The sequence below is a fragment of the Thermobia domestica genome, chromosome 10 (assembly GCF_964235325.1).
Source record: "Thermobia domestica chromosome 10, izTheDome1.hap1.1, whole genome shotgun sequence".
Lineage (NCBI taxonomy): Eukaryota > Metazoa > Arthropoda > Insecta > Zygentoma > Lepismatidae > Thermobia > Thermobia domestica.
The window spans coordinates 239,611,365-239,634,747 of record NC_137463.1 but is presented as its reverse complement, the minus strand read 5'-3'; the positions used below and the strand labels follow the sequence as shown (position 1 = coordinate 239,634,747).

General features: G+C 34.0%; 1 protein-coding gene across 1 annotated transcript; it reads right to left on the bottom strand.

The window, feature by feature from the left end:
• Positions 1 to 2,042: 2,042 nt before the first annotated feature.
• Positions 2,043 to 3,851, bottom strand: LOC145661865 (glutamate receptor ionotropic, delta-1-like). The gene has a single exon (XM_081727204.1). It carries the CDS (start codon positions 3,849 to 3,851, stop codon positions 2,043 to 2,045), a length of 1,809 nt encoding a protein of 602 aa, XP_081583330.1.
• Between the last annotated feature and the right edge of the window lie 19,532 nt (positions 3,852 to 23,383).

The window sequence follows — 23,383 nt, the reverse complement described above, 5'->3', positions numbered from 1 at the left end:
TCCTTATTATAAAGGACGTTAAACTTAAGGATTTCAATTAATTTCATTTCAAATACACCCTGACCAGGCCCGTATCCAGGGAGGTGTAGGGGGCCGCCCCACTAAATTTTTGCTGGCCCCCATACATTTTCACTCTATGCTTGCAAATGAACTATAATATGCATGGATCGCTCCCACCCCCTACATTTTTGGACTGGCAATTCACCTAACCCAGACATCAATGGGTGCAAAGAACGGACACACAAAGAACACACGCAATAACTATTGCTATTCTATTGGTTCATGTTTTATTAAGAACAAAGAGAAATTTAAAGCAAGTAAATGATGATGGAAGAATCGGTGGAATGACAGAGTGGGAGATAACGAGAGTACTCGAGAAAACCCATCACCACGATGTTATCTACTACACTTACTTGGTTGAGGATCAAACTAGGAACTCCATGCATAAGAGCTAAGCGCTCTACCACTGCTGGGTGCACTTGTGTGTAAAAAAGAAAGGAAATATGCCAAGAATATACAGAGAAAAATCCGTTCTCCGGACAGCGGTATATTATACAAATACGGTATCCTCTTGCTTCCTATAGAAATCAGTACGGAGCATACGTTATCCGTATGCTACACAGGCACTGCCCTTAGGTGTTACATCATGCCGTTGCAGAATGTCTGACATCTAACAGTTTGCCGTATATCACATGCATATACTTGTTACCTTCGTCAGCTATATGTTATATACGTCTATTTGTATGTAAGATCCTGACTGCCTACATTGTTTCATATTGCTTCAGACGGAAAGTAAGTATAAATGGAACACTTATACGGAAAGTATTATAAAACGTGCTATTTCAGTTATACGTCTCCTATACGTTAAATCCAAAAACTACAGGAATTACGCAAGTAACCTACCTTTTTAAGTACGCCGCCTACAAGTTTTTTCTCAGTGTATGTATGATGTAAATGTATTTTTATTAGGATCACCCTAATGGGCCTTAGTACCTCTTCCACGTAACTCAGTTCACAGGATAACCCTTGAACGACAGCGAATTTTTGAACTATCTTTTATTATTATTCGATATCTAGAACGATTATCTCGGCCAAGTATGTTAATGCAGTCAATCTGTTAACATCTTCACGGATAACGGTGGTCAATAAGAAGCTTGAATGATTATCTCCTCATCGTTCGTTAATGGAGTCAACCCGTTAACATCACGGATAACGGTGGACAATAAATACCTTGAATGATTATCTCCTCATCGTTCGTTAATGCAGTCAATCCGTTTAACATCACGGGTAACGGTGGGCAATAAGTAGCTTTAATGATTATCTCCCCATTGTTCGTTAATGGAGTCAATCCGTTTAACATCACGGGTAACGGTGGGCAATAAGTAGCCTGAGTGATTACCTCCTCACCGTTCGTTAATGGAGTCAATCCGTTTAACATCACGGGTAACGGTGAGCAATAAATAGCTTGAATGATTATCTCTTCGTCGTTTGTTAATGGAGTGAAACCGTTTAACATTACGGGTAACGGTGGGTAATAAATAGCTAGAGTGATTATCTCGGCCGATCTTCATTAATCCAGACAATCTGTTAACAAACTCATGGAAAACGGTGGATTTAACCATGGCTATTCATATCCCACATCTTCGTTAAGAGTGTATATTTCGCGTAACTATAATGCGCAACTCTCAAAATATTAAAGGTTACGGGTTGCATAAACATCTAGGCGAAAATACTAAGATATTCTCAGTCCTTATCAACACAGGAACAATCATTCATAAATATGTGTTTGCGTTATCCTCTTTACTGTCTTCAGCAGAGTTTATTTTTAAGTTTTTACGGGAAAAGAGGCAGCAAACGTTTTTTCCTTTTCTCGCTAGACGTGGCCAAACATTAAATCTGCCCCTGCTTTTAAGCATTATTCAGCAAAACGTCACACGCTAAAACACAATTACGAGGATAAACACTGAGCGTTTTACATATTATACTGAAAACCATTGAAACAATATGCTCATAATGTGCTGTGCACAGAATATTTAGTAACATCACGGCAGATATGGTAATATTGCAGTTTCTCGTCTTCTCTGAGTGAAAATAATAATTCTCTTCACCAGAGTTTCCAAACAAAACATAATGGCAGCAACAAGCAAACCACACACAAGTAAAATAAAGCTTCCAGAAACGTCATCTAACATCAGCGGACGAAGAGACTCCTCAGTTTTTACGTGTAACTCTAGAGAAAATTGAGTTAAGTATTTCTCTAATAAATGACAATATATGCCTGACTCTACGAGTGGTTCACTAAATTTACTAAACATCTCCGCTAGCGGTGAATTTATGTGAGTAGGATTAGCATATCGATTAGCAAATGCAGTTTGTTGAACCAAGTGGAAGTTTCTTATCATTTGTTTGTCTAGAAAGTTAGCCCCAGAGGCGTGTCCTGAATGGAAACATTCAAGTGGGACATTTATTTTCCCTTGCGATGCTAAGTTACGTAACAGATTGGAATCTTGGGATAATACACGTCTATTGCGTATCACATGAATGATAGGATTAGCTGATTCTCCCAGCGAAGCTAACCAAAACAAGTGTTCACTTCCCCATTTAAGACCTGACTCCATGATTTCTTCCAACGTGTTGATTGGTTTCTCATATATGGATAAAGTGAGGTACGTTACAAGGTTGCAGTCGTATGCTGTTACAAGAAGTGTTGACAACATGGAACTCCAAAGTATTAAGTATCTTAAGCCTGCTCTGCCATAATTTTCAACAGAAGACCCAATATTTATACTTATTGCATTTATAAGCGAATACGTGTATTCAAGATATGGATCTCGTTGATGTGGCTTTTTTACTAAATACTGAATAACAGAGAATACGTATATCACCAACGAGTGCATAATAACATAAACAATGTAAACCAACCAAACCTCAGTTGAAAATGGAAAAAATATTGACCATAAATGAGGTTTCCTGCTTGGGATAGGCGTCAGAAACCTGACAGCCATTTCACCTAAGGGATAACAAAATTGCATCTGTTGGTATCGATGAAACGTGAGAAAGGAGCTTGGTGTTCCCATGTGATATTTTACATTTTTAAGTGTTCCTAAGAAGGTATTCGCAGATGCGTTATCTGAATATTCTCCCCAGTTTTTAACAACATCAACGTCCCACGTAAAATTATATTTTGAGGCAAAGTACATAAGCATTTTGTAATCAAATCCATCATAAGAATTCTCTATAATCTCTGTCCATCCAGTGTACAGATAGAACGACAATCCCACGGTGATCCCGTTGAAATTTAAAAGCTTCCTTTTCATTGCTTTGTGAGTTGATAAAGACAACTGTTCAATGCTTCGGGGCATTAAATTATTTGTCATGCTATGAGTGAACAACTGAGGTTCAACGAATTCACTGCTGTTGCTCTGTTTGTTAGGAATTACCACTAAATATATAAAAGGAAATAAACGAATCCAATTGCAGTTGATGTAATCATCAAAAGATGTTTCATTTTCTCTTGATACAATCACATAAGTTCTCGTCTTTCTTTGAATTGCTTTCTTAGAAGCTTTATAAATACTTAAGAACGTGTCGCATATGTTCGTTGAAGAAACAATAAATGTGGCACAATTCTGGTCCATTGCATCAACAAGTAACAGCTTTCCATTGTGTTCCTGACTAGAAATATTGTTAAATAGATAAACAGGAGGTATTGTCATAGTTCCATTCTCCCAATATGTGTTAAAGTCTTCGTAAAAATTCTTTGATCCATTGATGAATGCAATGCAATCTGGTTGTCGAAATTCAGATATCAGGAGTTCCTTTAGGTATTGATTCGTCTTAAGATTAGACATTGTGTTGTCTTTGAACATCCAGACAGAATCCAGAATACACATCAATTGAAAATAATATATATTCCTGAATAACGATACCATTTTCTGTGGAAGAGAAGAAACATATCAAACTTAAATTCAGTTAAACTATTATACTTGGTGGAATAAAAGTTGTTTTCCTCAAAAATCGTTTCATTTTCGAATATAATGAGAAAAAGTAGAAATATGAAAGTAAGAGAAACAGGAAAGGTATAGGGTTTAGAACATAGTTTGTTTTCCAGTGTTGGGTTTTCTAGTATGTCCTGTACAATGAGGTACGTTACAATACTATATAGCAGCGTTTCCCAACCTTTTTCAACTTGCGGCACACTATAGGTGTAACTTGAATTCTCCCGGCACACCCATATTTATATATATAATTATTATTATTATTATTTGTAAATATAAAATACCATGGTATTTTTATGTGATTACTGATCTCCTTACAGAGAAGAAAGCTCGATCACTGATTTCCCCTTGTGGTAAATCATTATGCTTATTTTTCATTTTAATTTTAAAACAGAAAACAATTGCAGTGAAATATAGGACTCGGGTTTTTAAAAATACATTTTCTCTTTCGAAAACTGTATCTAACCTTTAACTAAAAGGGAAGATCACTAAATAACGAATAAATAAACAATCTCCTATACTTTTAAAACACAAATGTAGGTAATTTGTATGCATATTTGCTTTGTTGAATTTATTGAATGATATGTTAAAATTTCAAGTTACGAAATAGTCTGCAACAATAAAGAAGCAATAATGGTCATGACAATGATAAATACGTTTTCCAACATAAAAATGTACAGAAAAGTAACACAGTATGAAAATTGTAGATTTATAGTAGAGGTTCATAGTAATGTGAAATACAAATATACGTTTTCCCCTATGTCTTGCAATTTGATTTCCTCACGGCACACCAGAGGCCCATTCGCGGCACACCGGTTGGGAAACGCTGCTATATAGCTTTGTGCAGTGTACAGAATTGTTTCTTTACAATGAAAAATAAATTAGTCAGAGAGTAACGAGCTTTTGTGTTAAAGCTGGCGGGAACAGAGAGGCATACCCAGTCCGATTTGACTCTTCTCTGGAGCCACCACTACACAAACTACCATAATTCTACAACTTTTAGAATCAAGTAGTAGGATGAAAAATAATAAGGGGTAACGATACATTGTTAATTCTACATTATTTATTACCTTCCAATTTATTCCTAGATCGAGACTTGCCCTTTGAGACCTAGGGATGAAGTCGAGAAATAATCTGTGATGGAGGTGAGATCGAAACCTCAGGCCTCAATGTCCTCAGTTTGTCTTGTGTTCCTCACAGGTATATGGTTACCCACCTTCTGCATAGCAGGCTCGGGTTCGATTCTCGGTGAAATCTCATGTAGTTTGGATCCGAGATTAAGCTTTATGTCTACGTCTCACATACTCTCCGTGCTGAAAGGGGCGATGGGCACGAAACCGAGCAACCAGAAGGATGGTCAGTTCTTAGGAATATGTGTCAAACATAATTAGCTCTAAGACATTATAATACTTAATATTGTAAAATTCTGCTTGTGCAGTAGTAGGTAGAGCATAAGTAGTGCAAATTATAGTCCGAAATCGTTTCCCACTACCGGTTTTATTATAAAATCCTCTATCCGTATTTTACAGAAATACTACAATAATGTAAATTTTCTAGTATGAAATACGAATAGGGGTCCCTTGGATCTAACGGTCTCGGGAAGAATTCCTCAGTAGCGAACTGCGTGAGACGGTGTGAGACACTCGCTGCTTCACTGCAAGCAAAGAGGAGTTAGAGATCCCGACAAAGCTCCACTGCAAGCTAAACCGAGTTGTGATTAGGAATCTCCCGCTGCTCCACTGAAAGCAGAAAGTTAGGTAAATTTCGCACAATGCTCCACTACAAGCCAGGAGGGAAAGGAACCTTTAGCTCCACTGCAAGCTAAGGCTTTGCGTTTGGGTGAGGTAGTTCCTAGCCTTCATTAAAAGCCAAGAAAGGGGATTTGACCAGTCGAAACTAATGGGTGCCCATATAGTCTGGTCCCTTAACAACAAAAAAAAAACTCGGATCGTGACAGACCGGACACAAGTATGAAACTTGGCAGACTGAAAGTACTTCGGTATTCAATTTGCTTTAGGGTCGGGTGCCAAAATTTTCTGGCCGCCATTTTGAAATATGCCGCCATATATGATTTTATGTAATGTTCTCTTAAAAGATCATTATCTTAGTAACTAATGGTCTGATTTTAATTATTCTTTCTCTAAATTATAAGTTAAGCCAGAATGTAATCGATTATTACAGTAATGAAGACAAGGAAATATGATAAAAACGAGAAAATTAGAAATGTTTAAGATTTTATGAAACATATTTACATATAAATGAATATTTTTCCAAAATGGTTCATTTTATTAAAGGATGTATCTTATAACATTCGAAGGAGCATATAAACAGCTTCAATTTTATGTATAATACGTTAAAAAGCTATGAAAAATAACCGAAATATAGTTAAATTAAGAAATCAGTACAGTAGAATACAAGGAGTGTGCACAGAGTAAACTAGACGAAACTTGGTGTTGTGTGATAACAAGCATGCTCGGAACCTGGCAAATTAATATTTGTTCTCCACTTTTGTGAATTGTTATTCAAGTCAATTTTATTTACATTATTGCTATTGTTATTAAATGAACATTTTACTGTTTATATAAATTTTATTATGTCAGACACTAGAAAGCCACATCATAAATACCTCTTTGCATATATGTCAATTTTTAAACTTAACTTTTTCAAACATAATAAATAGCTACTGAAAAATTGAATATTCCAAATCAAAATGCTAACAAAGTGACAAAAATTGGTAACATCCAATCATCTAATCCACAAAAAAAAAAAAAAAAAAAAAAACTTCTTAGTCACATTACTGTTCATCACAGAAGCTCCCGCAGCAGCAAAGATCTGAACACCGTTTGTTGAACATACGCACTGTTTTGAGCAAAAAAGAAAAGGTTTGCGGCCACATTATAGCAATATCCTTGAACTTTTAGAAACTTCTGGTTTGATCATCCATAAGAGCTTCCATGATCCACCTTCTTTCACCTAGCCGAAGTTTCCTAGACTTGAAAATATTCAGTAGTTCAGATTTGTTTGACAACAGTAAAAGTTGCTCGTGATCAATGATGATAGCCAACTACGATTTTCATGAGAAAAAAGTCTTGCAGATCACCCTCAGGTTGTTTGCATGACACATACTGCCCACTGAACAAACTGTAATCATTTCTTAATTCATCTATCTTCTGTTCAGATGATCTTCTACCCTTCTTTAAGAGTTTCTTAAGAAAACGAAAAACTATTACTTTTTATAGGAGACTAAATTGACTTGCTTCGTTTTATAAACACCGAGTCAACAAAATCTTCATATTGGTTTTTACCAATCACTTTTATTTCTGCAACAGATTTTGAATCATCCTGTAAGGTATAGTATGTCATGATAGATTCATTACTTGTTAGGTACCTAAAATAGGATTTCCTGCAGTAGAAATTGTGTCATGCAATGTTTGACAAAGATTGTTAAAACTTACATCACTTCTAACATAAATTTCGTTAATTATTTCCTCAATGTGTGCAGCATCTTCAAATTCTTTTGTGGGTCTGCATAACTCAGGAGCATTGAGCATCCACCGTTGAAAAGCACGTGGATTTTTTTGTTAAGTTAATGGCTGCACTGGAGTCTCTAACACTTCTGTTATTTTGGTCGAACGGCATGAAACAAAACTTTTGGTTAGTCTTTGAAAACACTCAGTTCTTCTTAAATTCTGCCTTCCCTTCATTTAAACTCTTCATGTCACTGAGATGCACAGATAGAGGTAGAAGACATTCCAACACAGTTACATATAATAGGAAGTTACTTTGTCGGTGAGCTCTAACAAATATCAAAATTAGAAGTTCCAATTCCAGTACAAAATCCCAATATGAAAACATAGACCTTTTCTATATCATTCCTTCCCGTCACTGTTGGAATTCTTGTTTACAGTTTCTGGACTCTTGTTCTGTATGAAACCCTGCCATTTGAAGAAAGCCTGTACAGCTGGTTTTGGTGTACTCTTCTGGTTCTCGTTAGGTGTGAGCAGTCCAGGAACGAATCAGCTGACTCTGAACCTGCTACTCCGGCCTCGGCTAAGGACGATGTCCATCCAATACCATTTAGTATGTAACCTAACACTCTTCAAATGGCCATTTCTATGTGTAGTCCACCAAATATAACGATAGAACTTCTCCATAGTATGGATCGGACCATCTCCACTTTATTTGTTTTGGTATTGCAAAGAGAGATTGGTCAAGGAAAATAACCTGTATTTGATTAGGATTACATCGATCAGTAATTTCCTTTATGATAGATATACCATGCTTCACCATTGAAAGAGACGCCACTTTTCAGTAAAAATTGGCAACATGACGTTGGTACCTTTAGTAGAACATACACTTTCTGATTGAGTCAAATTATACTCTGCCCACATGCATTTATTTTCACCTAGCGGAGAATTTCTTTCAATCCACTGTCTCTCTGTCTAAAGTGCTTCTTCGAGCTTTGACCGTATTTGTTCTTGAAAAGTAATAGGAACTTGAAGTTTGTCTAAATCACATGATGATACTGATGCCACAATAGCATAGATATCTGGTAATAAGAAATCTTCTACTGATGAAGAAACTTCAATTTGCATTGGGGGTAAACAGGGTTGGAATCGGAAGGCAATTGGAATACGCTAATACTTGTTCCATGGAAAGTGTGTTGTGTCTAAATTGTCCAATGCTCCGATGGTGTACATATCAGTCCTTAATGGAAAGGGGCACACAAGACCCTCTAATTTGTAACGTCTGCCTGTCGCTGCTGCTATCTGATCTTCAATTTGGATCACACGATTATATGTTACAAAAATGTCTAAGTTATGTAAATTACTGATAATCTTTTTCTAGCGAGTAAGAATGTGTACCTGTAAACCTACGTACAGTGGGAGCGGCGGTTCATAAGATATGTTGTGCCTTTTTTTCATGGTGCTAATCTTCTGTTCTTAAAATTAAAATATATTAATTGACTTATTGTTAGGTCACCTTGAAAATATGTTATAGAAATTTCTCCTATGTTAGATCCATACAGCAGCAAATGAACTAAATTCTTTAGACTTTTTGTAACACTTTAATTTTTACAATTTTCTGTAAAGTGTTTGGCACTCACAGTTTATCATATTTCTTCTTAAAGACTTTGAACACATTGAGAAGGCAAAAATCTCCTCTTCATTTGATCGTTTAGACATGAAATCCTTGAGTAATTTCTAGTGTCCTTTCTTTAAATACCAATAACATATTTTGCCATCACTCTGTTCAGTACAATCAGAAATAAAATGAACGAGAATTTCGTTCTTTAGTCTTGTTTTATTCACTGCTTTTTATAAACCTACCGCTCTCAACTTGTTTTCATATAGACTGCGCAGCTCTGACAAATTCAAAATGAAATGAGCATCTTCTATTTTAGATCCCAAGTAATCTATGAGTTCAGTATATACACGGAATTGTAAAACATCATCATCTTGACTTTCGGTTTCATTTAAAGATCTGTTTTCCCTTTCCCAACTTCTGTACCTATTTTTATACGTGCATAAGCACTGTATGTGGTATGTAGCCTCCATTGCTACCAAGTCTCCTTCGGAAATTCTAGAAAGCAGAAATATATCCTGTAATTAAGACATTTCCTTAAGATTGTTGTCAACTGTAAGTGACAGTTTCTTCTAACCCCTTTTTCAGAATTACAAAAAATATAAACCGGTGGAATTACGTTTCCTCTACTTTAATTTCTCCTCCTACTCTTTGGTTCATTATTTTCTGTTGATTCTGTTTACTCTTTGTTTTTTATTCTTATGCGATTTCTCTTTTTAGTTTTGAGGCAACAAACTTAAGTCTGCACTGTTTATATCACTTCGCTTCATTGTCAATTAGTGTGTTTTCTAATTCTTCTTTTCCAGTGACAAGTTTCAGAGATATCTACTAAGTTATCAAAATCTTTATAGAACCTCCGGAACTCTAAACACGAATCGCCTAGAAAGCACTTAATAAACATATTATTTCAAATACTACAAGGAATGATAGTTTTCAACTTACAAGGTACAATACACTTTTAATGTGTTCACAGTTACATTATAATAAACAATATTATGAAAAGAAACTAGCTGTTCATGCTTATATAGAATTGCTGTTATGAAAACTGTCATATCGATACTAAGTAATGAAAAAAAAACGTAGTAATTATGTAATTATTAAGTATTAAGTAATTATGACAAGAATAATAACTAGATAATTTAACGATAAAAAAGATTTCTGCCAGACACCGCTAAATTTCACAAAGTTGACCGCTGTTAGGTAAAAACAATAAATTTTCAATATGTTTTTAAAACGACTAAAGAATATACGACGAGGACCCTATACGGCCTAAAAGTTTCTTCAAGTATGTAAAAACAATGTTAAAAGATATAAACTATATTTATATGATACCTTTTGGTCGCGCATCGCTGTCAAAAATTTGCAAAATTTGCGAATTTAGCAAAATTTGAGAGTTTAACATTTTGTGTGTGTGTGTTTTCTTAAAACAAGTAAGATAAGGGCACTACTCATCACGAGGGGGTGACTGCACTTGGAATTCCACTACCCAACCAGCCATCCAATGATTAGGGTGTATTATTTACTACTGTATTAATAAGTTTATAATTTGACATAGTTAGTCCTCTACAAATTTCCATTTTCATCCTTATTTTTGTCCATTACTAATGACTTCAAACTGATTTATGCGGGGTAGCGGTGGCACAGTGATAGAGCATTAAACTCTTGCGCATAGGGTTCTTGGAAAGATCCTAGCTCGCGGGAAGTGAGTTTGTGGTGGACAAACATCGTTTGTGGGTTTTCTTGGGATTCTCAGGATATATATATATACATCAGGGATCCAAGGGTAGGGATATAGCCCCCTTTGACGCTGAGGTATACACTGGATAAAATGGGCTTCAATCCTACTTTCTTTACACTGGATAAAGCGGCAAACTAGCAAACTATGGCTTAGCCCCTCCCTTGATAATATCCTGGATCCGCGGCTGTATATATATTAGAAATAGAGAGCAGTAAAATTTGGAATAAATTGAGAAATGCACAATAAAGAGGAAAATCCAATTTGTGTAACAGCTTACCATCGAACAAACTATGACTTTTCATTTAAAAATCGATCGTTTTTCATCATATGTAATGTCCTGTATTCTAGGAAGACGATGGATGATTAAGAAAAGTAAATTATTATGAAAGACTTGGTGGAATGAGAATGTAGGAAGAAAGTGACGTAAACTCACGGATACGATGTTTTCACCACAGAGTCGCATTAGTTTGGATCAAAACAGATACATCAACAAAGATGACCTACGTTCCAGTAATCCATCTTGTCCCCAAACTCTTCGAATATTTTAGGTAAGCGCTCCGGAATCGAGTATCAAGACTGCGATAGATCATTGACATATACGTAATCTTGGTGTATTCGAAATAAAATGCTCTAAACTTTCAGTCTCTGAAACTTGTATAAAAATATCTTCATTCCCTATTAGAATAGGAATGCAAATAATAATTATGAGCACAAATTCCTATAGATTTATCACTTATAAGGTATTCAAATATGTCCAGGAACTTTACCCATCAAACTAATTGACGGACAAATGTAGCCTGAAAATAAAATCCATGCTAGGTGCCGAAAATGGGAAAGTTATGATTAATGTCAAAATGTGGGCGCTATGTTCCTAATACTGCACAGTTAAAATAAGGCAATGTAATATTCACTATGAAAATAGTTCAACTAATCGCCAGAAGAATGTGCGGGGGCCTATGGGCCACCAGTTGTGAAGTAAAATATGGGCTTTTTACTCAACATTCTCATTTTGGCACTTAGCAAGGATTTTAGAGTCAGTCTACAAAAATTCCAAGAAACAAAATAGCAAGGTTTATTTTGTGCAATTCATGTTAAACACCCACAGATAATTAGACTAGTTTTGCCGTGCACTGTAGAACACAGAAATATTTCTAAGGTGTTCGATTTTCAACCTTTTCTCTTGATCGATTCAATACCAACTGATGGAATTACAAAAGAATCCAAGGCAGTTCGGTGAGAATACTACCTTGGCCAATCATTGGTTTTAATGACAAGCAACAGACTCAATTAAGAAACCTTATAAAAAAAAGCATTCAAATAATACATGAAAATCAAATAATTATTAGGAAAGTTGGGCACTTTAAAATTGGTGTAAATGTACTTCTTCCCCACCTTTGATTGCAACTCTAAATATCAATATAAGTGATTTCTAATTGTTAATACAAATGTCAATTTCATAAAAGGCAGAAATAAATTATGAACTATGTTTCGAAAGTCAATGAAGTTCAATTAATCCTCTCTACTTTCAACCTCAAACATCAGGGATACTAGGAAAGCCACAAATCAAATGCATGTTGTATTGCATCAGAATCGAGCAATGTTCGCTAAAGCTATCCTGTAAAACTGTTTTCTTATAATATTCTATACATGTGGAAACTTCAAAGTAAGACTTGAATGAGAATTACCTCATTGAACTCTTTTATCCCACACATCTTTGTTCTATTTTACCCATCACCAATAGAAATGATTATGAAGTGTTAAAACTTGTATACGCTGTATTGCATCAAAATCAAATAATTTTGCACTCACATAAAACTATTCTGAAAATCATGTTATTTATATGTGTTACGCGAACTTTTAGCTTAGAGTTAGTTACCTCTCCTTATTTTAAAGTACTTGAATTCCAATAGGTTTATCCTGAAACAAAGTACAGTCCAGATATTCAGTAAGTTGATATTGGATAAATTTTACAAAAGTTATACAGAGATAGATACATGTGAATGTTCAATTGAATTGCACAAGTTTGTTTAGTAACTTCCTTACCATAGACCCTGCACTCAATATTGTGTTCACAAATAACCTCCAATTAATGCTTGCTCACTCCCCTTTGGCTCTATTATAATTTATGGTAAACACAATTTCATTCGTTCATTACATAGCTGTTTATGGGTTCTAATTGTTCATGTTCCAGGTATCTTTTCTGTTCCTTTATAATGAGTTAATCAGTTCTTTCGTTTCGAATTAACACACATTTTGTAACGTGATTAGACTCTCCTTACCATACTTTTGATTTGTCCAATAAAATTTCGTTGCTAGTCCCTATAAGTGCTCTAAAATAATTGATCTAGATAACAACACAAAAATATTTACCTGCAAATTTCATTGGCAGTCTTCAAGTAATTCTATGTCAAATTTGTGAAATGAAGAAGTATTAAGTCGACTTATTCATGTAATTTTACGGCGTCCTCAGGTTTTGTTTTCAGTAATTTGCAAGAAGCATGATTCTTTTAGGAAAGGGATAATTAACTACAAAGAAAGAACTTCTCACAAAAAAAAATTAAGATGCGATGAAATCATTAATATAAGTAAGAGGTTTTGTTGACATACTTAATTGAGAATCTAAAAAGAATATCTTGTTGAAGATTAGTTCCTGACACGTTATTCATTTTGTTAGTAGGAATCAATTTCTAAGGAAAAATTTATGAAGGACAATAGTGACTGCAAAAGTAATTGTATTAATGTTCTAAATGATTTTGTTATGATTACACATCGTGATTTCTGTTTACATTCGTAGAGTTCAGTGTGATATTCACAACAACCAATTACAGGTTCTTTCTTGATAGTAAAGGAATTCTTTATATATTTCTTCATTGTTTGTTAATTTGCTTTTTATTACGGTCTACTTTGTCTGGGATATTTTTAAAATTACAGAATGAAGGTAGATAAATTAGATAAAGTTAAACTAAATTAGAGTTAAGAAGAGATTTCTACTTCAGGGTGGCATGTTCAAAAGCAGACGCCATTATTGTATTGTGCTCTTTCGTTTCACTATTCCAATTACTGTAATTTATTTAGGTCATACTTAACGCGTTCAAATTACTTGTAATCGGAGCAGTAAATCAGAATATTGAACCAATTTTCGCATAAACTGTATTTGCCATGACAAATTGTTTAATTAGATCAATAAAGAATCACATTCAAAATATTGTTTTTGAAGGTATATGTATCTTAATAAATGAAATATTACACTTTTTGATACCAGAAATTTACTCATATTGAGGAATATTAACATTTGTAAAATTTTGTATCGAATGAGGAAGATGTAAACATATTTGGGTCAATCCATCTGAAGTGGTCCAAATATGGGGAAAATGGTTGCTCGACCATCTCCGAAAATTATAGAAATTGGAGTGTGATGAACCTTGTGCATGAGAAAGTCAATAACGTCATTCACATTGTCGTATGTACAAGTATTCCTGAATGGCGGCTGAATGTTGTCCGTGGAGTACCATTTTTTGCATTTGCAAGTGTTTACGAAAACTACAGTTGTTCAGGACGTAGGTATCAGAAACAACTCCAAACAAAAACAGATGTTTAGAGGAGGGACTGAGATACACGGACAATATATATACTCTTGTTTCTAAATAAACATGCAGGGTTGCAAACCAATACATGAAATCATTATAAAAAGTACAGAAAATTACACTTTTAAAGGGGCTTATTTTGGAATGTAATAAAGTGGGGGGGGGGTCATAAGTTTTGTGCTGAATACTATTACATGTAAAGAGTCTGTAGAAATATCCACAGCTATGATACTATTGGCAGCATAGATTTACGGGGGTCCGAAAGTTGAAATTTGTGATTGTGATTCTATGTTTGGGGGGTAATATCTCAGGAGGGTACAGTACTGAAAATGGCTGCTTAGGCCACAAAGTAATTCTGTATGAATGTGTTGTGCAGAGGGGACATCATTTGACAGGAGTCATATTCAAAAAGTAATCCACGCAATGGACAGTGACTTACACATTAGTAAATGGCATATTTTTAACTATTAATTGACATAAGAGGTAATAAATAAATTACAGTTACTGCCTGATGATGTGTTTTTAATATACTACTATGAACGCTGCCGCATCCTGTATAATTGAAGAAACTCGTATTCATCGTTACTCTTTTTTTCTTATACAATAATCAACTCTTGTTACACTATCCTGCACGCCTGGGGCCGCGGTGGCTCAGTGGTAGTTTTTACTTGTGGTGCATGGGGTCCCTGGTTCGATCCCAGCTCGTGCCAAGTAAACTTGGTGGTAAACAAATACCGCGTGCGGGGTTTCCTACGATATCTCCCGTTTCCTCCCACTTTCTTCATTCCACCATTTCTTTCATTTCTCATTATCACCGTCTAATTTAGCCTAATTGGCATAACTGTGGGACGTAAAACTCAGATTTCATTTCATTTTATATTTTGCACGTCATAACCGTCTCTCTCTTGCAACTTAATTATTGCAAATGATTATTCCTATGAATGGAGACCGATAATATTTCTAAGACAATAAAAAGTCATTTTCTCTCTTCTGCAAGAGATGCTCAGCAAACATAATTATTATTGGAACACTATTATCAGTGTATATATTTTTCTTCTTGTTCTTTTTAATGTAAGAATAACTGTTAATAAGAGAGGAATTGAAAAGTGTTTTGTTCAGCATTTCAGGTTCTATTGTTATCATCTTAACGCTGTGATAATTTACCCATACATATTGTACTTGGTTTCCGATTTTACACCGTGTGCGTGGGTTTCCTCTGGTTTTCCCGTTTCCTTCCACTTTCTTCATTATATCTTTTCATTCACTCCTCATCATCACCGTCTCCTTTAGCCTAGCCGGCATAATCGTGGGACGTAAAACTTATAAAGATTTCATTTTCGGTTTTATATTATGAAATAATTATATTAATAAGTAAACACCCATTCAATTACCAGCCCTGCCATCCCTTGCTATTCCAATATTATGTCTCAAGTCCGACTGCCAAAAAGAAGGAAATTAAACAATACAACTGTTGATTAAAGTTTCCATTATAATAACACGTGTTACTTACCTCACTAATACAAGCAAATGTAATTAAGTGTTTCAAAATACGTAGTGTTATTATTTAACCTGAAATATATTATTTAGACATATTTAGATATACTCTATACTTCCGCGTGCGGAGGCTGATGGTAGAAGACGGAACGCCAACATTCATTCACCTGTACTTGAGCGTGGTGGTGGGGGGAAACTTTCTCCTTTTCCTATCGACTTACGTGAAACAGATTATACTTCATATTTGTTTTCGAATCTATTATCTTGCAAGAGTAAACACTAGAAGGAAGAACTAACAATAAAAGTAATAGTGCATTTAAACTAATTATAGTACGTCAGATTAACATCAACATGTTTTGTGAAATAAGTGGTCGAATATATATATATATATATTTGGCAAATCTAAACCTTAAATAACGAAGGCATGTTTAGGAAACGCGTGCCAAAAATTAATTTTCCGTTTGTTCACCTAAATAAATAGTGTCTACCAATTTGGAAAATTCCTCTTTTCTTATTATCATAATTAGTTATTTAATTACCTGTAAAATAAGAGGTTTAGTTGTTGGTATTACAATTTTCACTGAAATTACCATGCGGTTTATATGAAAATAAATATGATGAACCCTTTCATTAAAGCAAACGATGCCAATCCTAAACTCGACCAATGAAAACATGAATCGAAAGAAGTGTCACGCTTACAATATTAGTTTTGTAATTAGACCTGAGTTGAACGTCTCTTTCAGCAGCGAGGCTATACGAAGTGTGGATCTACTGCTTAAAGTGGAATGCGAACCACGTAACCTACTGCTTAAAGTGGGAATCGAACCCGGGTCTCCCACGCTAAAAGCGCGTGCGCTAACTGCTTAGCCACGAGGGAGTTGAACTAATGTAATGATTAGACTTCGGATTTTTGCATATTTGCATGTTTTTTTCCTGACGTGATATTGATATGCTCTTTAAACAGAAATTCATTTCAGCTGTTTTGGGGTAAAATAGAGTTTTATAGTGCATATATTTGCATATTTCGGAGGTTAGTGCATGTTTATGTCGTTATTGCATATAAATGCATATTTGAAAAACGACCAAATTGATAATTTTTAATGTGCAATAACATTCGTCATAAATGGAATTCAAGACCTTGAAATGGTTCATTGTTGTCGGCTTTGAATATCTTCCAAGATCATGTAAAAGGAAAATAAGAAAGAGGTGAGTTATTTAGCCTGCCGGCAATGATGCACGATTGACACTTTTTTTTATATAGAATATATAAATAACGGTGTTAAATCACCTACAACAAAATTTCCACTTACAACAAGCTAAAGTTGCTACCGTTGTGTATCTGTGGGTTTGAAATTGTGTGGTTCTGTGGCAGGACAAAAATACCGAAAGAAAAATCTTCTAGAAATTATCTCCTGAAACAGGGTCCATTTAGTTGTAGTGCAACATCTTCATACTGAAATTAACTAGCTCAGAATTTTGTCCAACCTAGAACAAATTTTGTACGATTCAAATTAATAAAGGGAGAACATTTCAAAATTTGTGCCACTTTGATCACGTGTAGTGCGATATCTTCAAATCTGAAATTTAACTGTTTCAGAATTTTCTTCATTTTTGTCCACCCAAGATTTTTTTGGTAAAATTCAAGTAAACTACGGAGGGTCATTTAAAAATTGGGCCACTTTGATAACCTGTAGTGTGAGATCTTTAAATTCGAAATTTAACTAGCTCAGAATTATGTCCAATTTTCGTTCATTTTTGTCCATCCAAGAAAAATTTTGAAAATTCAAATAATCGAGGCACGGCCATTTAAAAATTTGGCCACTTTGATGACCTGTAGTGCATCTTCAAATCTAAAATTCAACTACCTCAGAATTTTATCCATTTTTGTCCACCTAAGAAAAAGATTTGTAAAATTCAAGTAAAAGAGGGAGGGTCATTTCAAAATTAGCCACTTCGATCACCTGTAGAGAGAGAGCTTTAAATTTGAAATTTAACTATCTCTCAATTTTGTCCAATTTTCGTCTATTTTTGTTCACCCAAGAAATATTTTTGTACCATTCAAATAAACGAGGGAGGACTACTTCAAGATTTGGCCACTTCAATCACCTGTAGTGCGACATGTTCAAAATCTGAATTTTAAATAGGTCATAATTTTGTCCGATTTTAGTACATTTTTATACCACCAAGAAAAATTATGTAAAATTGAAATGAACGAGGGAGGCTCATTTGAAATTTTGGCCACATCGATCAGAGTGACATACTCAAATTCACGTTTTAACAATTTTGTCCCATCCTTGTACCACAAACAAAACATTTTATACCATCCAAATAATCGAGGAAGATCATTTTGAAATGACCTTCCGTCGTTTATTTAAATGGTACAAAATATTTCTTGGATGGACAAAAATGGACAAAATTCTGAGAGCTAGCTTGAGAAATTTGAAGGTGTAGCACTACAATTAATGGACCCTCTGAAACAATGGATTGAGGTCGAAAGGCGTTAACAATTCAAGGAGAAAATACGTTTTGCAAAGTGTATGCTAAACAAGTAATATTTTCAAACTAAGTATGCTTGTTTTCAGAAGAGGACATTTCCATATTGTTGGACAGCAAAAGCTTACACTTCAGCAGCGCCCTATTTTTTGGGCTTCTTATATAGTAGTTTCAAGTCTGGTAAGTAGTTCTACAAGTATGAACCAATCCAGTTCTGGCTTTTTTTTTTTTTTTTTTTTTTTTTTTTTTTTTGCATACTCGACAGAGATCATCCCAAAGAAATCCTTTTAAAAAGTTTTTCGGGAAGAAACGAAGAACCCTTTTGAAAATATGCTCTACAATTAATTAAAATATTTGCTTTACAAAATCTAAAACTTGTCGCAGCAGTTACTTTTTCAGATAAGTTACCGAGATCTCCTTTAAGGAGTTTATGAGATTATTTAAATATAATCTTGTGTTGCTTTGATGTGCATCTCACTCTCTCGAAACATAAAGTTTACTAGTAAGTCTTCTGTTATGTTTTCGATAACTTTACCTTCTTTCTTCGTATTCATGCTCCATGTCTTGCTCAAATCAGTTTATTCAATTTAACGTATCAATATTATACATTGTAAAGTCCTACTGTTTTTAACGGACAATGTTGCGCTAGAAGAAAATATTCTAGGATTAACAGATAATTGGATACAAAAGTAATTTGAAGTGGATTTATTTTCTTTTAAACAAGAACATAACGTCTTGAATGCAGGCTTTTAATACAGTACAAAGACCCCTTACTATACGGAAATATTTCACGTTCCCATTAATTTAAAGGTAAAAAAGTGTTAAATTTTCTTGATTAGTCGGAACCTGTGTTGTGAACAACGGATGTTGAAATATACTTTTTAACGGAAATTTTCAAGTTTAGAAAAATTTTAGACATTCTGTGAGAGGTTAGGAGTCTGAACTACGTTGTCTGTAAAAGTCTTCGTTTACTTGTTACCCGATACATTTAACCTATAGGCTACCGCCATATAAGGACCTAGATACCTTGCAACTTTTTGAACGGTGCAATTTAGATAGCAATTTCCAAACCAATAACTATTTCTCTAGCTGACCTAGAGACATGGAACAAGTAGCATAATATACACAATAGATCAAAGGGAGCCAAAAGTACAGGGAGGAGCGCTGAAAAGGACATAGCATCTACTTTTTGAGTTAAATGGACTACTACTACTTGAAAAATGTATGTAGGCTTTTTTTTTTTTTTTTTTTTTTGTTCACTGTAAGTTTTATGTGTATGAATTTGTAGCATAACTAAATACTGTAATTTAATAGGGTATGTATAATATTTTATCTCCCTATGTTCATTATTTATTTTATTTTATTTTATTTTATTTTATTTTTTTATTTTTTATTTTATTTATTTTTTTTTTTTTTTTTTTGCATAGTTCTATCTCCGTTAACTTTAAAATCTTTAAGGGAAATTTTTACTAGTCCTGTTCAATCTCTCTAATCAGGTTTTATCATATGTTTATGCCAGAAATGTTTATTTACTTCTCTGAGTATATTTATTCTTTATCCACAAATACTTGGCGCATTCTATTTTTATTAGTATATATATATATATATATATATATATATATATATATATATATATATATATATATATATATATATATATATATATATATATATATGGGGTAGATTTATTTTAATTTCACATACTGAGGTGTTTGAACCCGAAGAAACCAAATGTATTCAAGAAGCCGTGGATACTGAAAACATTAAAAGCGAACTTGCGTTTATCAATAACGAGAGTTCAATTTCAAAGATCATAACGAGATGAGAAGAGATTAGGACTTTGTAGTTCATTTGAGCTGTTTGATTGAATAACGAAACAGACTCCTCCAAGACCAATCGGACAAACACTTTTTCGAAAAGCACAGTCAATAGACGCGAAAAAACCTGGAATAGAATTCTTGTCTAATGCAAATAAAGTGTTCCTGGGAGCAACGACTCACGAATTACATATTTATCGGCAAGTAACATTGCTTTTTTTGAAATAATCTCTTAACGACCCGTGACACGGAAGGAACATTTTCGATGTACAGTAATGTTTTGACTGACAAATGCAGGCTTTTGCCAAAAAATACCGAAAACTATATAGTTGTCTATTGTAGCATGAATGCATCATAGTTATACACCAAGTATATGTAGTTCAGGTAATACAACTTTATTTCTCTAAACATAATAAAACTTCTCATTAACTTTAGCTTTTATTGGTGCATATTTATCCTTTTCAGTGCATATTTGTATATTTTCAGTGCATGTTTTCATGATTTTTAACGCATATTTGCATGCATATTTTGTCGTGTTTTAGTGCATATCGATCCGAAGTCTAGTAATGATAAATGATGAATGGAAAAGGTTCCCAACTGTCATAGAAAGCAATTAATTCGCTATATACAACTAATCATACGATTTACGAAGACACCTATTGCAATAATGTAATTAAACAATGTGGATTTCTAGTAGCCAAAATAAATGAGTGCTCTCCAAGGGTATCTGGAATTTAGACTATATTTTCAATGATTTTCAAAATGTTTCTCCATACAGTTCTTAAGCGTGCTATAATTATATTATTTCAGACAGATTGACTTATTACATTTCATGCCCGTTTATACCCGTTTTCAGTTTCCAGTTGCAATTTCATACCCGCTTTCAGCACCGAAATTGTAAGACGATGCTTAATAACAAAAAAATGATCTCAACAATACATGTATTTTTAAATACAGTTATTCTTGGGAAATCAGCTAAGTGAATTCTGCGTCGTGCAACGTTTCAAGAACTGACAACATAACTTTCGTCTTCAGGATAAAGTATCAGTATTACGTCACATCCCACGATTATGCCCTGTAAGCTAAAAAAAAAAAAAAAAAAAAAAAAAAAAGTGACGTTGAGATTGAATGAAATGGTGGAATGAAGTAAGTGGAAGGAAACTAAAGAACCACGAGAAAGTCTACACACACGGTGTTTCTGTGCCACAAAGTCCACTTGGCACCAGCTGCGATCGAATCAGAGTCCTCACACTCCAAGGATGAAAGCTGTGCCACTGAGTCACAGCGGCCCCGGGGCAAGGTCGAGTCCATGTTACATTCATAGTTTCTTAGTACATAAATGTTACGATTATGAAATAGATTTTCCTTAATGAGCTGCATAAAAACAAAAGCCTTCGAAATGCATTAAACAATTAGCGCGATTTGATTGTGAACTTATATGAATAGTTTCTGTAAATTTAAAACTGATTACAAAGCAAACCCGTAATTTTATTAGGTAAATATAAAATATACTCCCAGCACAAAACAAAAATTATCTGGAATTGTCATGAAAAGAAAGAAAGAAAAAAGGAAATAGCGTTGCAATATCATTAGTAAGTAAGTGAAATACTTTTCAAACGTAAATTTTCGGAAAATAAAAATTACTAACCCCATCCATCCTTGACTCGATATCTAGTGAATGAACACCTCCATGATAACAGAGGGAAATTGGTGTTAAAAAGTTATAACAGTGTGTAAATACGGATACGCACAAAGGCTTTAAAACGTAATACACTATTACTCCTATATAGTCAGCGTGTATCAAGCAATCGTTCAGCTTTCATTTGAGAGGATGGAAATCCCAGGTTCCTGAACAACTATGTTACTAGTGTAAAGTGAGAAGTATATTTATCTTACAGTGAACTGCTTTGATGCCAAGTGACCTAACTCCAAAATTGAAATTTTCCAGGAGTGAAAGTTGAAGTTCAATATCTTATGAACAATCCATATTTATTTTATGTTGGGAACCAAAATCATAACTACTGTATGTAGTTTCTTGTTTTATATTTTAGTGTTTACAAAAATCCTTTCAAAAATACCTATCTACAGAAATGAAAAATACCTATCTGTACTAGTTCTTGGCATCCAAGCAGTTCATTTATTGTAATATACTATGTAAAATAGTCCCGTATCATAATATGTGATGTACAACAAATGTTACATTATATATTATTCGTAACTCGTGATATGCTGTAACATATTAAAGCCTCAAAATAGTTGGGGAAGCGAATAATCCAGAAGTAATGTAGCCCTGTTGCTTTCATGGGAACGAAAACACAATAATTATAACTATGCTAAATTGCTATAGACTGCCAATTGCTCATTCAGAGAATTTATGAAGTTCACTTTATCGCAATAGTTTTATACAAACTATATATAGGCTACGGATAATAGTTTTATACAAACTATATAGTCAAATATTATTATTATTATTATATTTGAAGTACAATCACGACATTAATTATTAGTTTTAATTAACTGAATTGAGCTGAAAATTAAATCTTGATCTCGAAAGATGAACTATTAATATTAAGTTTATGTGTTCTTTACCTTTCTAAAGTAACAAATGCTGGAATTGGTTTCAAGGCTGTTCCTGAATGAATACTTTCTTCAAAATAATATTAAAACTTATAGAAAGATTTTCAAGACATTCGAGTCGAGTCGAGATTTTTACGAGCATAGTGTTTTTGATATAAAGGAAGTGCGTATCATAAAAAGCGTTTCACTAACATACTTATATTATATGATACTATAATATTTGAATATGTATTGAATTTTTTAAAACAGTAGGTCTAAGTAATCTTAACTTGTATTTTAAGGATATATTTTATTGAAAAGATTACAAAATTAGCGTACCTAAATAAACGTAGCGAAGACTTTGCTTCAAACGGGTTATCAAATAACAAACCACTGAATCTATGCTACTGTTTATACTGTCAGTGTTTTTACCCTTCCATGACTGAAAACAATTTCGCTCTGAAATCCAGAGCAAAAATTTTCAAATATATCAAAGTAAAAACTAACAAAAACTTGATGAAAAGGAACCTTTATATTTAAGTCTGCAATCGGAACATAGAGCCCGGTTCCTTCATTTACACGTTGCATTCTTTTCCTTTGCTCACTAGAGCTTGGTTT